The sequence below is a fragment of the Lissotriton vulgaris genome, chromosome 1_1 (genome assembly GCF_964263255.1).
Source record: "Lissotriton vulgaris chromosome 1_1, aLisVul1.2, whole genome shotgun sequence".
Lineage (NCBI taxonomy): Eukaryota > Metazoa > Chordata > Amphibia > Caudata > Salamandridae > Lissotriton > Lissotriton vulgaris.
In genome coordinates, this window is record NC_141685.1 from 401,722,485 (window position 1) to 401,738,269 (window position 15,785).

At 43.5% G+C, this 15,785-nt stretch overlaps 1 protein-coding gene across 14 annotated transcripts in view; it reads right to left on the reverse strand.

Annotated features, from left to right (window-relative positions):
- ACOT11 (acyl-CoA thioesterase 11) overlaps positions 1-15,785 on the reverse strand; it is a 791,760-nt gene that overhangs the window by 105,537 nt on the left and 670,438 nt on the right. For all 14 annotated transcript variants that reach the window (XM_086952551.1, XM_086952558.1, XM_086952565.1 and 11 more), the window contains one exon: positions 3,227-3,360. In XM_086952551.1, coding sequence (XP_086808677.1) covers positions 3,227-3,360 — 134 coding nt within the window. The remainder of the gene's footprint in view (positions 1-3,226; positions 3,361-15,785) is intronic.

Sequence of the window (15,785 nt, forward strand, 5' to 3'; positions counted from 1 at the left end):
AATGAAGAGAGGAAAACTCTCAGCGTGTACAAACAACTTATTGTCAAAGGAAAATGCACATACATAAAGGCAAAGCCCACCTGAAAAAGATATGAGGCTGTGAAACAATCCATTCCCCTCAGATCAGAAGTGATCACCAAGATCTCCAAAGAAAGATGTGCTCAGTTCTCTGCATTCATTTTAGAGGAGTTGAATAACGTAGACCACTCCCTCACACATGATGAAATCACAAAATAACAACGCTTACACACTACAAGCTAAGGTAATTTAGTTCTCCTTCAGAGAAGCCAACTCATCACAACTGTTCAATGCTGCTGCCAGACCTAAACAAACCCATTACATTTCAAGTACATTCAGGGATGTGGAATTCCTATAGCCCAATGCCCAGGACATGTTGTTTGGGGTCAAGGGCAACAAGTTTGCATGTGTATTTTGTGCATGGAACAAGTAGGCCCAACCCCCTGCAGTACAAACCCTTTGGCTGGCAGTTTGCAGTACCACATTAGGGATCAAGGAAGGGCCCTGTCTGCAGTTAAATCAATATTTTTTCCCATCTGCTAATGCTGTATAAACTTGTATTTATGGTTCATTAATCGAAAGCCATTATTATTAGGGTGAGCACTCTAAGTAAATGTTGTAAGCTTCGACTGCTCTACTGACAGTGGTTACAGTATAAAAATGTGTAAACATGTTTTCAAAGTTTAGGAATACAAGGCTATGTATAATGCTCCCAGAATGCTCTCTGATTTGATGCAAATAATTGCAGCAGCTTGAAAGCAAGATTGATGATTCTTTGCTTTCAAAATAAAATGTTTGTAAAAAAATGAAAGCAAGAAAAAAGCCATTTTGCTAAACTTCTGTAGATTTTCAGGGACCCTTTCTTTTCAGCATAATTTTGTAACATGTGTTGATGTATGCTAGTATTTCCCAAAAATATTCATAATGAAAATCAGATCAGTGTAACCAGTTTCAACAATATTATGGGAAACACAAACAAGCATTAGCAAAGACTATAGGTCTGAGGTTGGTGGTCAGCTTTTTAGTTTTGTCAATGTGTGACTTGTTTTGGGATGTTTTTAGTAAAACGTTATTGTTTTGGGAGCTGCTGGACCCTCACCATTACGACAAACATTGGCAAAAGCAAATATTGTGTTTTGCCCTCAAAAAGCACACACTGCCACAGTAGTTACCGGCACTGAACAACACTACTTTGTATGCTGATATGCTCCTTGTGAAAGAGCAGAATGCTGTCACTCACAGTGAAGCCAGCCGATACAGAGAGAGACAGAGCTTTAATAAACATTAAAGGTCATGGTCAATGCCAGACCAAATTAGGAGCCCAATTATTAAAGTAAGTCTCAAAAGTGCACCCATGGTATATGCCCTTACATTAAGTGTAGCTACACAGCTTTTGTGAATTCCCAAGAATTTACAGAAGTAGTACGCCTAGAAAATATTTGTGAACTGCATTTTTATCACGAGCAAATATGCATGTGTAGATTTGCTCATGCGAAAATCGGAGTATTTGCAAGTTCACTTTCCCTCCAACTACATTTTTCACAACTCTGGAACAAGGTTTACGTCTGCCAACGTCGGGAGTAAATTTCCAATGTTTCTCAGTATGGGAAAAGATCAGAGAAGAGTTGTTGAAAAATCTTATAACATGCAAGTTAGTAGGTTTGCACAGACTCAAAAGGGCATTCTAACCCTGGAGATATTGCTTACCACTACCTTCAGCCCCTGAATGTAGATCTGTGGAAACAAGGCAACATAAAGGGATTGCAAGTATTCAAACACTACTATGCTATGAGCCCTGGCATAAGCAGAAAGGCTATATCAGAGCTCTTATATAATGAGATTGCTGCCATAATTTGTTGCTGCACTACATGGCACCAAAGGGGCAAGTGGATTTTGTTATAGGACAAGTATATTTATGAAGAAAACTGCCCCATGGACAAGTAGATATTTTATTAAATTCCACACCCTTTTCTTTACTCTCTATTGTGTCAAACTGATCAATACCTCTCCATTCCCACAAAAGAACAGTCCTATATTGCATGTTCAGCAAACTTGGGGTGGACCCTGCCAGTATCAAATATAGCCCGTTCTCGTATATGACCTTCTTAGCAAAGGTCACTCAGAACTGTTTGAGACCCAGCTGAATCATTAAATACAACATACATGGCTCCAGTTTCAATACATTTGCAGAAGGGAGACTGCAACGTCAAAACTTGTTGGTGATACCCTATGCACCCTACGTAAAGGTGGCTCCTGTCTCTTTATCCTTATAGACCTTCATGCTTTTTTTGACATGGCACTCTCCTGAAAATCATTGAAGACAGAATGGGTTAAGTAGCACAGTTCTAAATTAGTTCCAATCATACATGAGAAACTGATGTCATAACATAAAAGCAGTTTGGGCTGGATTGTTCTTATTGGAGCAGGGTCAAGATTGATTTGCATGTGGCTAGGTCCAAACAGAAATGGCATGGTGAGCAAAAGAACGATGGGTTGGGATACTACCCCCGAGCGATTGCCAGTGGTTAGACAATTTGCAAGCATTTCTTCCATAGTCTGTTGTGCGGTTGATCACATAAAAACAGCCAATATTCATGCAGAATTCACGACTGTTCTCCAGGGTTCTAGTCTCTTTTCAATCCTCTTCAACATTTACTTGGAGTGTTAAAGCTTCATTTTATGATTTTCGAACAACTCGCTAGCTCTATAGAAAACAAGTCATTTCCCACAAATATTACATTAATGGTGAACGTGCTTGAGGACATCCAAGCCTGATTGGGCTCCATTACACAAAACCTAACCTTTTAAAGCCACGTTTGTCCTGTTATCCTCACCCAATTGCCTACCCTGAGTCAAACCTTGCTCACTTCACTGACAGCATTCAACTGCACCTCTATCTTTAGACTGCATTTAGTCTTGCCGTCCATGCACAGGCCAGTAAAAATGGGCAACATTTCACCTACTCTGTAGTGACTCCCCAAACATGGGAGGATCATCTTTACATTAGCATACCTCATGGCCATGTTTTTGGGAACAAACAACCACCGTTCCCAATAATGTTCTATTTCTGGCACGCAATACCACCGTCTGAGCAGTCGCCTCCAAATACCAGACTGCAATATGACAAAACTCAAAATCAATTTAAGTCATACTGGATCTCAGAGTTTCGTTCTCATAAAAGCCATGAGCAACTTGAATTATCACTTACGTGTAGTGCGGATCCCATTCGTGTCGACGACTTAAATCTGACAGAAGGAGGAAGGCTTGTTTTGCGTCAATACTGAGAGACATCTCCAATCTAAAGGACAAAATATCCCCTTCCTCCAAAGTGGACAGTTTGACCTGCCAAAGAAAACAAAACAAATTCTTTAGCGGTTACTTAAATACATTATCAGCATACTATTAACGTTCGTTAATATATTGCTTACATTTGGTTACACTGGCTCTGAAAAAGTGTCATAATTTACATAATTAAGAACTTTACATTTGAACAGATACGTTTAAAAAAAACTAAAGACCCACCTATTCCCAAAATAGAGTTCCCCTACAAGTATCTCTCCACCCCCCCTCCCCCTCAACAGGATTACAAAATTTACAGCGCGGGGATGCCCTTGGGTCACCAGGCGCTTTAGAAATCGTTATTAAATTAAAAATTAAATTAAATACTTATTTCAACATCAGCATTGGCATAATAAACATCAGTAATTGCACCAGTAAATATCTAGGGCTATAAAACAATATACTGTACACCAGTGTTTCCCAAACTGTAGGCCGCAAAGTTCAAGCAATAAATAAACATGCCTTTAAACTCTGTATTTATCTTGTCACATTTGCTGCACTACAAAGACAGAGGTTAAATGTTAGGCTATGTCTTGGGACAAATTGCTGCTAATTTGTTTTATTTTTTTTAACATGGGGACTGGTATTTACAAACAAAGGCTATGGGATGTCATTTTTGTAACATACAACAAAATGCAAATACTTGTAAATGAAATGTAAACATTCAGCAGTTAGGAAAGCAAAAGTGAAGCAAATTATTTTGTAAATCTGTAGTGTGTTGGAAACAACATTTTTAATAGGATGAAAACAAGAAAGAAACTTTACTTGGTGATGCACGAAAGATAAATATTCATTGAAACCCAATTTCCACACCTCATTTGTGTGCAATATAGTTTTATCAGTAACGCTGTATGTGCAAATTTAGTGGCCATGTCAATGATATAAGTGCTGCCTGTAAATGACATTCAGCTATTGCACGATGCTTTAGTTACATTACTAACAGCTCCGTCCTCGTGTTCATTAAAGCTAGGTGTGCCTCGAAGGTTAGTCATTCTAAAAATTGGGGCCAGGTTCTAAAAAGTTTGGGAAGCACTGCTGTACACACGGAGTTATTCCTATGCGGTGCAAATAGGACTGAACATATATTCTGTGCGCACAGGGCTAAAAATACATTCACAGTAACCAAGTGGTTACTAGTCCTACCTTGTAACTTGTGACAAAATGTACATACAGCAAAATGGTGCACTTCCATTCATGTACACTCACCCATTCTGGTAATCAATGGTACCAAGTGATTACTGTGGGCTAGTTTCTGCCTCGCCAGCAGTAGTGACGTTTCATTAAGAATAAGGAGTGCAAAAAGTGTTTCATTCAACTCTATAATGAAACTGCTTGTCCTACTGTATGGTGCGACTACAATGAACACAGCAATTATCCGTTCAGTGGCATGCAATGACTCGATGGTGCACTGGGTAATTGTACACCTCCACTACAGTTTATTTTTCCAACTGTAGCACATGCTCAAATTATGCAAACAATACAAATAACTGTAGACATGCTAAAGTTGACTCTAAATGACCAGATTTCTGATGGATACTTCTAATCTGATATTCCTCACCTTTATAATACCCCAAGCGCCATATTGCATCTGGAAGATATTTCAGCAAAGGCCATGCACGCCAGTAGGTGGTGTTGTACTAATCCGCTTAGACCCCATCCCCATTCCACCCCCGAGGGGACGGCTGGAGCTGCATAAAAGCTTCACAAAAGAGCACTGAAGTCAACCCCTTTCTTTCTGTGCCTTTATATGTGGATCTGGAGGTACCGCCTAACTTTTTCTTATCAGTTGACAGGTTTTATCCAATTAAATTATTTTCATGTGTGCAAGGCAATATGTTCCCTCCATAAACTACAGGGTTTAAACCTTGTAGGGACTGTTGCAAACTAATGTCTGTGACAAATCCCCATGAGGTGTGTTTGGTATTTGGGTTTGGGCCACAAGTCAAAGTAATATGAAGAGTGTGCTCTTCTGCATCTAAAGGCGATCCGGGATTGCGAAACTAAGCTGTACATCACTGAACTCTGAAGGCACATAATCGCAGTGCTCTGGAAGTCGAGAGTGTGGACTCATTCCTGCTCTTGGGGCACATCCTCAGGTAACTTGAAGTAAAAAAAAAAGCATAAGAAGTCCAAGCGGAGCTCATCCCAGTCTTGCCACTCTGTCCCTTGCTGTTGAGCCAATGCTGCAGCTGATCCCAATGCACCCCGAATTTTCTGATCAGCTGACGATACAACAGATAGAGGCATTAATGCAAGCCATGTTGCATATCTCTGCAACTCTGCCAGCTCCCTCTGGTGGGTCTTCATGCCCGAGGATCCGTGAAGGCCTCCAATCAGGGTACTTTCAGGGGCTCATTCCTCAGCATCATTTGTACCTCCTGGACCCATTTCAGGTTCATCTGAGCTTGGACTCCGAAACTGACTTTACGTCTGGTACCACGATCCACAGTGTTTACTGCCACGCCGACTATGCATCCTACTGTCTAGTGCGACTTTGAACCAAATCCATCTAAACTCGGACCGAGGTCTATACTGCAACACTTCTAATACGCCCAGAACCAGTTCACTCAGATTCTGATAAACAGTACCTTTACCAGGAGCCGTCCTCCAGGGCTCCAACAACTTTTTGGAATGGACTCTGACCAAAGTCATCCAATTTTTGGTGAGAATGGAGATGATGGGGACGAATTTTCCGAACACTAGGACAATGACATCTATTTGGACCTACAAGAGGCTGGTGGATTGGACACATCCCGTAGCACAGGGCTGTGGTTTCTCCCTGGTCCTTCAATGGAAGAGACTGCCTCACTTGCTGAAGTCCTGGACTTACAGTGGTAGTCTGTTCAGGTAAAACTCAATATCCTCACTGAAGTCTTTCAGCCTGTTCAGACCTTGTCCGAGCCCTTGCTACCATTCTCTGACATCCAACACTCTCATGGGTTCTTGGACCTTGTACCTGCCTACCTGTGAATAGACACCACAGACATGCTCCTCGTGACCCTCCTGGAAGACTGGTAATTCAGGCTTTTACTAACAGGATTAATCTCAATTCATTTCTCCAGATAAAGAGTCTAAAAATTCAGGCATTTGCAAAATAGATGTTCTCTTCAGCTAGCCTCACCCTTCAGTCAGTCAATGCCAGCGTATTTCTGGGTAGACACTCCCTGGCATTATTGGATTGGCCGCAGAGATCTTGGTAGCAGTTCCAGAGGAATTCCTTGCCAACATGCCACTACCTTTTCAGGATGGCCAAGACGTAGCAAAGTATGCCAAAAGGTCAGGACTGGACACTATTGATTTCTTAAGCAGAGAAGGCGACACTGGCGTGTTGTTCAGTGGCCATACATGGATGAGATCCGTGGCTTCTCGGATGACAGTCAGGCATCACTGATGGGTATGCCTTTTGACAGGTCTCACCTTTTGAGAAGAAAGTGGACTTCCCACAAGAGCACTTCAAAGAAAGCAGACCCTCTGTGCGCTCCTTCGGTCTCTCCACATCAGAAAGGCTACATCCCATCAGTTTTGGGCCTTGTGAGGAGTTTTGAATATTTGCAACAACAATGCCCACGGCTCAAGCAAGGAGAGAACTCCAGTGCTTTTGGTGTCAGGCCCAGTAGACAAGGTTCAGACCCGCAGGTACATGGAATATCCCTGACTTCCACCCATCCAGCAGCGGCCTTAAAGCAACTTTGGGGGGGAAGGAAGGAAGGAAGGAAGGAGGGAAGGGGAGAGAGAGAGAGAGAGAGAGAGAGAGAGAGAGAGAGAGAGAGAGAGAGAGAGAAGAGAGAGAGAGAAAGAGAGAGAGAGAAAGAGAGAGAGAGAAAGAGAGAGAGAGAAAGAGAGAGAGAGAGAGCGAGAGAGAGAGAGAGAGAGAGAGAGAGAGTCTCGGAAATAAAACCAGGAGGTTAGGCCTTCACCTTATTTAAATCTCTGACCGCTCAATTTCTTCGTGTGGATAGACAAATTTGAGATGCGCAAGCTGGCCCAGGTTCTGTCTGCCCTGGATAGAGGAGACTGGGTGGGAACGTAGGACTTGTGGGAAGCTTTTTTCCATGTTCTTGTCCTGCAGACCCACAGGCGCTACATGTAGTTCAAGATGGTCCAGGGGCATGTTCACATCAATCTATTTGGGTTATGGGCTCATTGGCGCTGAAAGCCTTTCGCCATTCATCAAGGGGTTGCTGGTACAGGTCCTCATAGATACCACTACTGCCATGTGGTGTTTCAACACAAAGGGCAGAGTAGGGTCCTGGGCTCTCTGCCAACAAGCCAACAAGGGTGTAACAGAGGCCCCCGCAGCCTCCAAGTTCCAGGGGGACCCCAGGGGTTTCTCATTTTAGAGGGGGGACCCTCATCCTCCAAGCCATGCCACTGTATACCTTGCAGAATGCGTGCAAGACATGCAATGACATAGAGTAACAAATAGTTAAACGCTCGGGAATGCCACTCTGCTTTACCGAACAGGTGCCTGTAGTATAGGGAGACCCAACCATTCAGGAGGCCTCCATTGAGCCCATTCTGCAGGGGGGCCCATCATTGTGTGCTGTGCCACTGCTCTGGGACTGGTTCACTCTTCAGGGCATTTTCTTGATCTTGCACCACTTGAGTGGACAAGCACAGTCAGTGGTGCATAGTGATCATGAATGGCAGTCCAGAGGCTGAGCAGGACGTCTTCCACCAGCGCAGGGAGCCATGGTTCAATCTCTTCGTCACCGCTAAGAATGCGCAATATTAGCATGTTTGCCAGTAGTATATTAGGGCAGTGTGGGGGGATGGGGAGACAAACAATACACAAACAAAAAACAGAGCTCACCTGCTCTGCTACCTACTGCATTGCCCCTCTTCTGCTCTTCACTGGAGAACAGGCTCCCAGTCTCCCATGAGGCTAATTCAGATGCTGCTCTCATTCATGAGAGCAGCATCAGGATTGGCCCGAGCACCCTCAAATTGCACTCCCAGGGAGACTGGTAGCCCGTATTTTGCTGTCTATAACCCGGCAATGCAGCTGGGCTGGAAACCGCTCAGTGAGCATGTCAGTTTGGCCGTCCTGAGACGGCCGGCCAAACCGAAATACACACTGATCGCAGTGCACCTAGCACTCCTCTTTGTGACTGCCCCCATGATTACCCCGCCTCTAAGACTCTGCCCAGCCTAGAACTTGAAAAATAAACGATAATAAACCTGTTTTATTATCGTTTTATTTTTCAAGTTTTGGAGGCTGCTGGCAGGGAGGGAGAAGCTCCTCTGCCATTACGGAGGAGCCGCTGCTGACTTTTGCGTGCTTGAATTCCAAAGAAGTCTCTTCTGAAGATGATCCGGAAGGACAGGGCCCAAGTCATCCTCCAGTCTGAGGATTGGGCCAGTAGAGTGTGGAACGGGAACTTCTGGACTTTAGCATCTGTCCTTCGATAAGGTACCACTTCAGCCAGATCATCTGTCATAGCAGGAGGGCTAGGTCTTGCACCCAGGTCTGCGCAATCTACACCTCCATGTGTGGAGATTGAGCTGCTGCAGTTGACCGCATTACATCTCCCTCTCGAAGTCATAAATGTCATTCATGCGTCCAGGCATCCTTCGACAAAGTCTGTTTTCCCAGGATGCTGGAATAAGTTTGTGGCTTGATGTGGCACCCGTAATACAGACCTGCTCCAGGCCAGACTGTTTGATGCATTGTTGTGTTTGGTCTCTGGCCCAGCAAGGACTTGCAGTGTTAAAGGGTATTTTTCAGCCTTTTCTGCCTTATTGCTTTTACAGGACCAGCCACACTTATTCAAACCACCTTTTGTGATGTGATTTCTCAAAGATTTACTTCAAATGTTTCCTCCTAAGCCCTTTTAGATGCCACATTAGGATTTAAAGTTGGTCCTTACTTTATTTATGTGCTGCCCAATGAGAGGTTGTACAGTTGCCGTCTAGGCCTCCTGCCCATGGAGAGGATCGTTCTTGCCGCTATCATGTCAGCTCGTCTCGTGAATAAGCTTTAGGCTCTTTCAGTTCAGCTGTCCTACACCACCTACATTCTAGACAAACATGTGCGGAGGACTATCAAAGTTTGTGACTCATGTCGGACAGCCAATCACAGTTCCGACACTCCTTGCTCCACCTCATCTTTCGCAAAAGAGAGGAGACTATATCATTTGGAAGCCAAAAGGGAAATGACATTTTACATCAATCGCACCATTGTGTATATGATCAGCACATTGTGGATGTCTTTGGTGCAAAGAAATGCAGGGCAGTGCAAAAATGACTGTCCAGGTGGATGCTCCCCTGGATTAAGATTGGCTATGCACTGGCATTGAAGCAACCTCCAGAAGGACTGAGGGTGCCTTTTACCAGGGCGTGGCCTGCTACCATTGCGCTGGCATGCAGAGTTCCTTTCTTACACATATATCAGGCTGCAAAATGGTTATCAGTGCACATGTTCACAAAGCACTACTGCCGTAACAGCCAGGTCCGACAGGAAGGGCATTTTGGTCGTTCGGTCCTGCAGGACCTTCTGGTTAGAGTCCTTTCACAGACTCAACATTGGGAGGTACTGCTTTGGTATCTGCTCTAAAGGTGAGGAATCTGCAGCGTGAAGTATCCACCATAAGAATAAGTTACTTACCTTTGCTAACAATCTTTATTAGATACTCAAACCTAGATTCCTCACCGCCCTTCTGCCTCCCATTTCAGAGAAAAGGCTTCTTTTCCATCTAAAAAGTTCTGAAATTAGAGCTTTGCACAGTTGATTGATTTTTGAGTTCCGAGTCGAGGGTGCGGACAGTGTTATGAAAGAAACTGACATCAGCATGCTCGGGTAGCGCAAATATGCGACTCCAGTCATCACCTCCAGGGAGAAACAGGGTTGCCAGGAGGCCGCATGATGCCACCTACCCAAGCTATTCTGATAAATATTCTAGATCCGGTGTGGAGCCTGTGGATATTCTAAAGGTGAGGGATCTGCGGTTAGAGTTTCCACTAGAAAGAGCTTAACCAACAGTAAGTAACCTGCTTGTGTCAACCTGAACAAGATGCATTTATTTAGTGTTTATAGGGTTCCATTACCTCCCAAGGGCTACTTCAGAGGGCAAGTGAACAGAATGTAATAACCAGCATTATAGGGGCATTTGAAGTTTTGCTTTTAGTTGAGATATGTGTAATTATATCGTTATTTTGTGGGACAAGGTGAGAGAAGCAGAGCATTTGTTTTGAGGTGTATGATGTAAACAAATCTGTAGGCAGGTGTGTCATGGTACACACTGACTTTGTGAAACAAGCAGAAGAGCTGAACTTGATTCGTTTCTCAATGGAGAGCCATTGTATCATTTAAGGGCAGCTTTGCATGTCTGACTGGGTCATTTCTAGGATTAAGTAAGTATCCCTGTTCAGGACTGATAGTACTTTCCTTATTTGTTTGTGGCCAGGAGTATCTAGAATTGTCTTGCTAAATAAACACTAGCAACCCTTTGACGTTTACCTTGCTCTCAGTGGTAAGGAAAGGACGGTCGTGTGCAAACAAAATACAAACACAGGTACTTTTTTAGGTCGAGCAGACCTGCATTCAATGCGTAAGCATTGATTACTGTCTGCTTCAGACCTATTGTCAGCCGTATTTGGGAATGAAGACACGAGTCAGACGCGCGCTTTTCCAGTCTCAGTTTTGACCGCGGGAGAGCGCTTCTGACCCGCGCTTGCGCAGACGAACACACAGCCCCTGCTCTCGCATGCATTAACGGCGCACAGACACAGCCAGCCCCCACCCCTCTGCATACACATATAGGCGCGCGCACACATACACACGCTGCCGCCCCCCACCCCCCTGCACACACACACACAGACACGCACGCATACACACGCCGCCCTCTGCTTTCTTGGTATTATTCCGAAGTTCAGGATCCCCTAACCTTGCTCCTCCCTCCAGCAGCCCCTGTTGATTCCGGAAGTCCTGTTCACGCTCGGCACAAGTTGCACAACATGTCTGTAGTTACAAGGTGAGTTTGCACAGACACGCACGCATACACACGCCGCCCTCTGCTTTCTTGGTATTATTCCAAAGTTCACTTGCCTCTGAGACAGCTCATCGCCTTCCGTATCTTATTTTCCCGCTGAGCGCCCGGGCGCCTACTTCGGCGGATAAGCAGTGACGTCCCTCAAAGTCCTCCCAGTGCTAGGCTATTGGATCCCCTAACCTTGCTCCTCCCTCCAGCAGCCCCTGTTGATTCCGGAAGTCCGGTCCACGCTCGGCGCAAGTTGCACAACATGTCTGTAGTTACAAGGTGAGTTTGCTCCAGGAAAGCTGCGTAAAGGTCAGAGCTGCCTATGACGGAACTGGGGAACCAGGTTTGAGTGTCTGCATCGGTTCAACATCTTGCGATTCAATGTAATCACTTAATCTCCGGTGCTGCAAAACATTAAAGAGTCATTGTGTAATGTAACTTGTGCTCTTTTAAAGCGCTCCAGTGTCTTCGTTCAAGCTCGCGCTATATAAAATTACAAACAAAAAAATAAATTAATCTTGAGTCCGGGGAAAGAAAAACCTGGGAGGATGAAGGTATGGCTGACAGGTACTGGCTTTAGGTATGGGGCTGTTTGAAAGCTGCCCTTCATATGCCCCCTGCCTGCATGGCGCTGCTGCATAATGTTTCATGTTTACCTGCACTAACAAAACATGTAAGATGATTGGCAATTGCTTTGGGCATTGCTAGATTGGTTATCCTACGTCACTAAAGGACAAGTACAAGCCTGACACTTTTAATTAAGTATTAATTATTTAAAAAAATTAAAAGCCATTCTTATTTGTAATATCCATATATCTACGTCACGTAAATACAAAACATGTTGCATTACAAATGCTATGGGTGTCACATTTGCGAAAGTTATAACTATTGGCATTGTAAATGACAAAGCTATTTTTTTAGCTATTTTCAAAACCAACACATAAATAAAAGATTTGTCATTTGCAATACCAATAGCTCAAACTTTCCTAATGCGAGACCTATTGCATTGCAAATGCTTGTTTTAAATGGCACTGCCAGACAGACAGATTAGAGGGTAGAAGTTAATCCAGTGTTCTGTTCCGTGAGTCGGTTCAGACGAGACCTAGTGCTGAATGTCTTGCTTTTTTTCTGTTTCACAGAAGACTATGTGCAAATGCTATTGATCTGCACCTCCACAATATCCTCGCCCTGCTCAAGCAGGCTGTAGATCAAGAATAGGCATGGGTTTACTACATCTTCACCGTTGTTCTTTCAAAAATGAAGTATTTATTTAAAGAAAGGGCATGCCCCGTTGCACTGATACATAGACAACTCTAGAGCTGCAAGCAGAATAGGCGAAAGGAGGTATAGTGTCACCTTTTCCCACCCCCCACAACGTTCAATTTCAAACAAGCTTCAGTGGTTAATTGTTGTAGAAAAATACTTTGACAAATGTCATCAAAAAACGTAAAGGCCTGTGGTGGGTTCTAAAAATAGGCAAACCATCACTGTTGTTAATGGCACTATCACAGAAATCTTTTAGCATTATGATAATTTGGGGTAAAGTTTGTATCTACAGCATAAAGGTCCCAAGAACGAAAGGAAAAACAAAACTATCACAAGCCACTGTCAAAGTCAAATGTATTGAATGCATAGTTAATTAAAACCAGTGCAGATTAAAATTCACAAAAGTAAATTACATTTTTGAGACCCAACTGGCCTTGCATCAGAATTACGTTTTTGGGAGAAATGCATTTAGAACGCGTTTGTGTTAAAATTACATTAATAAAACCCAAGTAAAATAGGTATAGCCTTCCCTAATAATTACATTTTTAATTAAGAAAATGTTTATTAGATGAGATAGTCTTATGTCCAAGTAGAGGTTCAGTGGGTTTTCAGAAACCAAGGTGGCGGTGCTCAAGCCCTGCCGTTCCAGCTTATATGGTCTATTAGAATGCCGAATACAGCAGACCAGCTGCAGGACAGAGACTCTCCTGTCGATTGGCATTTGTGCATTTATCAGCAGAGGCATGTGAGTTTGAGGGGAATGCGTGGGTGCCAAATATTTGTTTAAATAAGGAGGCACAGTAGCTTGTTGCCGTGGCAGTCAGGGGTGCTGCAGAAGCAGTGGTTTTGCTGGATCTTGATAACTCATTCTCTGCCAATGTCAAGAATGTTACTAGCTTGCAATTTAGCTGCAGGACCTCTGATTTGAAGCAAGCTATCACAGCCTTTCTGCGCATGAGGACCCCGCCAGAATTAAACTGAGATCTAAGCAGACAAGACCTCTTCGCCTTGAGGCCGATACAGCTGTGGAGCAGATGTGGCATGTCCTCGGTTCCGTTGCTGCATAGACGGCAGTGTTTGGGGCTTTGCCCCCTCAGCCACTGTGAAAGGTGCGGGATAAGCAGAAGGATGCCCGACCAGGGTTTCAGGAACTTCTCTTTTATATTCCTGGGATAACCCATGCTGAAAAATAAAGATTGTGGCCTGAGTGTCTTGTAACCATTTATCGTCATCCAGGCAGGACTTTGGACAGAGAATGTGGCTTTAAGTTCTTATAAGGAGAGATTCCAGATTGCCTCTCGCGCCACTTTCTTAAATACTGCATGGCTGGTTTGAATGTCCCAGAGCTGAGAGTCCAGGGATTTCAGCAAGAAATTTCTAGCCGGTGAGGTACTCCTGAACTGAAGCTCTTGCCAGAGCAGATGGTTTAGGGTATTAGAGGTGGCGTTTCTGATCTTATGGCAGCAGGCTATAGAGGCCCCTTGCCAGGAGTTGTTTGTTGAGATCTAACTCCAGCAGGATCTATGCTGCAGAGGTGTATGTTGGTATGTTAAAAATAATTCTATAGGCCCTTAACTAATGTGCTGTCCAGTAATCTAGAGTCTCTTCGCCTCAAGGCTCCACTTTCATATGTGATAGTTGGTAAAATTTTGCATTGCGCAACCTAGAGGAGAGGGGAAGAGCATTGGACCTATAAGCTTGGATTTTAAGCTCTTCAAGGTTGCTGCTAGAGCCAGCCCTTTCCTTCATATCATTTTAAGCCTGCTAGAGAATTGACCAATGTTGTCAATTGTTACACCTAGGTACTTGTAAGTTGTTGCGGTCTGGATTTGGGTATTACCTAGCCACCAAACATGAGATTTTTTCCTGCCCTTTTTTCATGGCCATTGTTTTTGTTTTCTCTAGATTTGCTTCAAGAGTGTTGTCCCCTGCATATTCCTGCAGTGTGTTGAGGAGGCATTGCATACCCACTTGTGTGTGGCTGACCAGGCCCACATCGTTGGCTATAGAATACTAGATATAGCCTTGCGGCCATTCTTGGAGCATGAGAATTGCCGGAATTGAGAATCTGTGCCACGTCTATCATATAGGGATTAAATAGAATGGGGGCGAGTACACACCAAATTTGTTACAGACGTATTACATGTGCCGTGGATTGTAACATGTTTGCAAACAAGTTAATGTCCAACAGAAGAGTCACCTTACTTTCCAGTAAGAAAGACCTCTTTGTAGGCTCTTTCACTATAGGAAAATGGGAGTGACCATAATTCTGAATGAAGCTGCCCTCTAGGGGGTTCATATCTACCGACAAGAAAATGTGTCATGCAAGCTGTGAACTGGAATGTTGAAATCAGTAAAATATATTACACTGTGTATTAAGCAGTCATTGGAGGGTGTTTCTGCAATAGTAATTAGAAGCTGTTCTAACTTCTCAAGATGTAACATGGCATATGTGGCATCTTTCTTAGCCATCAATTCTTGTTTACGTGTGAGATTGCAAGGTAAGAATAGCTGGCTGGAATTAAGATAACACCAATGAGCTATCATTTTTAAGAGACTGGAGGGTCCAGCTAAACTGCATAATGGATCTAAGCGGACTTTGACTATGATACAATGTCAACATGCCACTGTGCATGATATAAATAACAGATGACACAATGTTATTCAAATTGTAAATGCAAGAAGACAGCATACTAATACTATTATCAACAACAGCAAGCAATGTATCCAAATTATCTTGATCAATTTGTATTAGAAATGCGGCAGCTTCCATTTGAGACAATTTCCAAATTTCATTATATATGGCATAGAAAAATCTGTTAGACCGTGGAGACTTAAGACCTAATAGGAAGTCTGATAAGTCCATGTCTTCGTTTAAGAGAGTAAGAGGTTGTTTTCCTGCAGACAGAATGGAATGTTCCAACCATTGATGGCACAATTTCCCCACTGAATAGTTGGTAACAATACCTGAAAGTTGAGAATGGGAATAATAGGGGTCGGTCTTCTTGCCTTAAACCTGCATGTGTCTACTGGCCATAAAAGCCAACCACGAGGACTTGAAAGTAGAGAGTTAAATGTACCATTCTGCAATATGCTATTGAGCTGTTCTTCGGTGTAGTTTGTCAAATTTTGTCAATTATCAAACCAGGCAAAGGAAGGAATATTGGGTGCATTCATTACTTC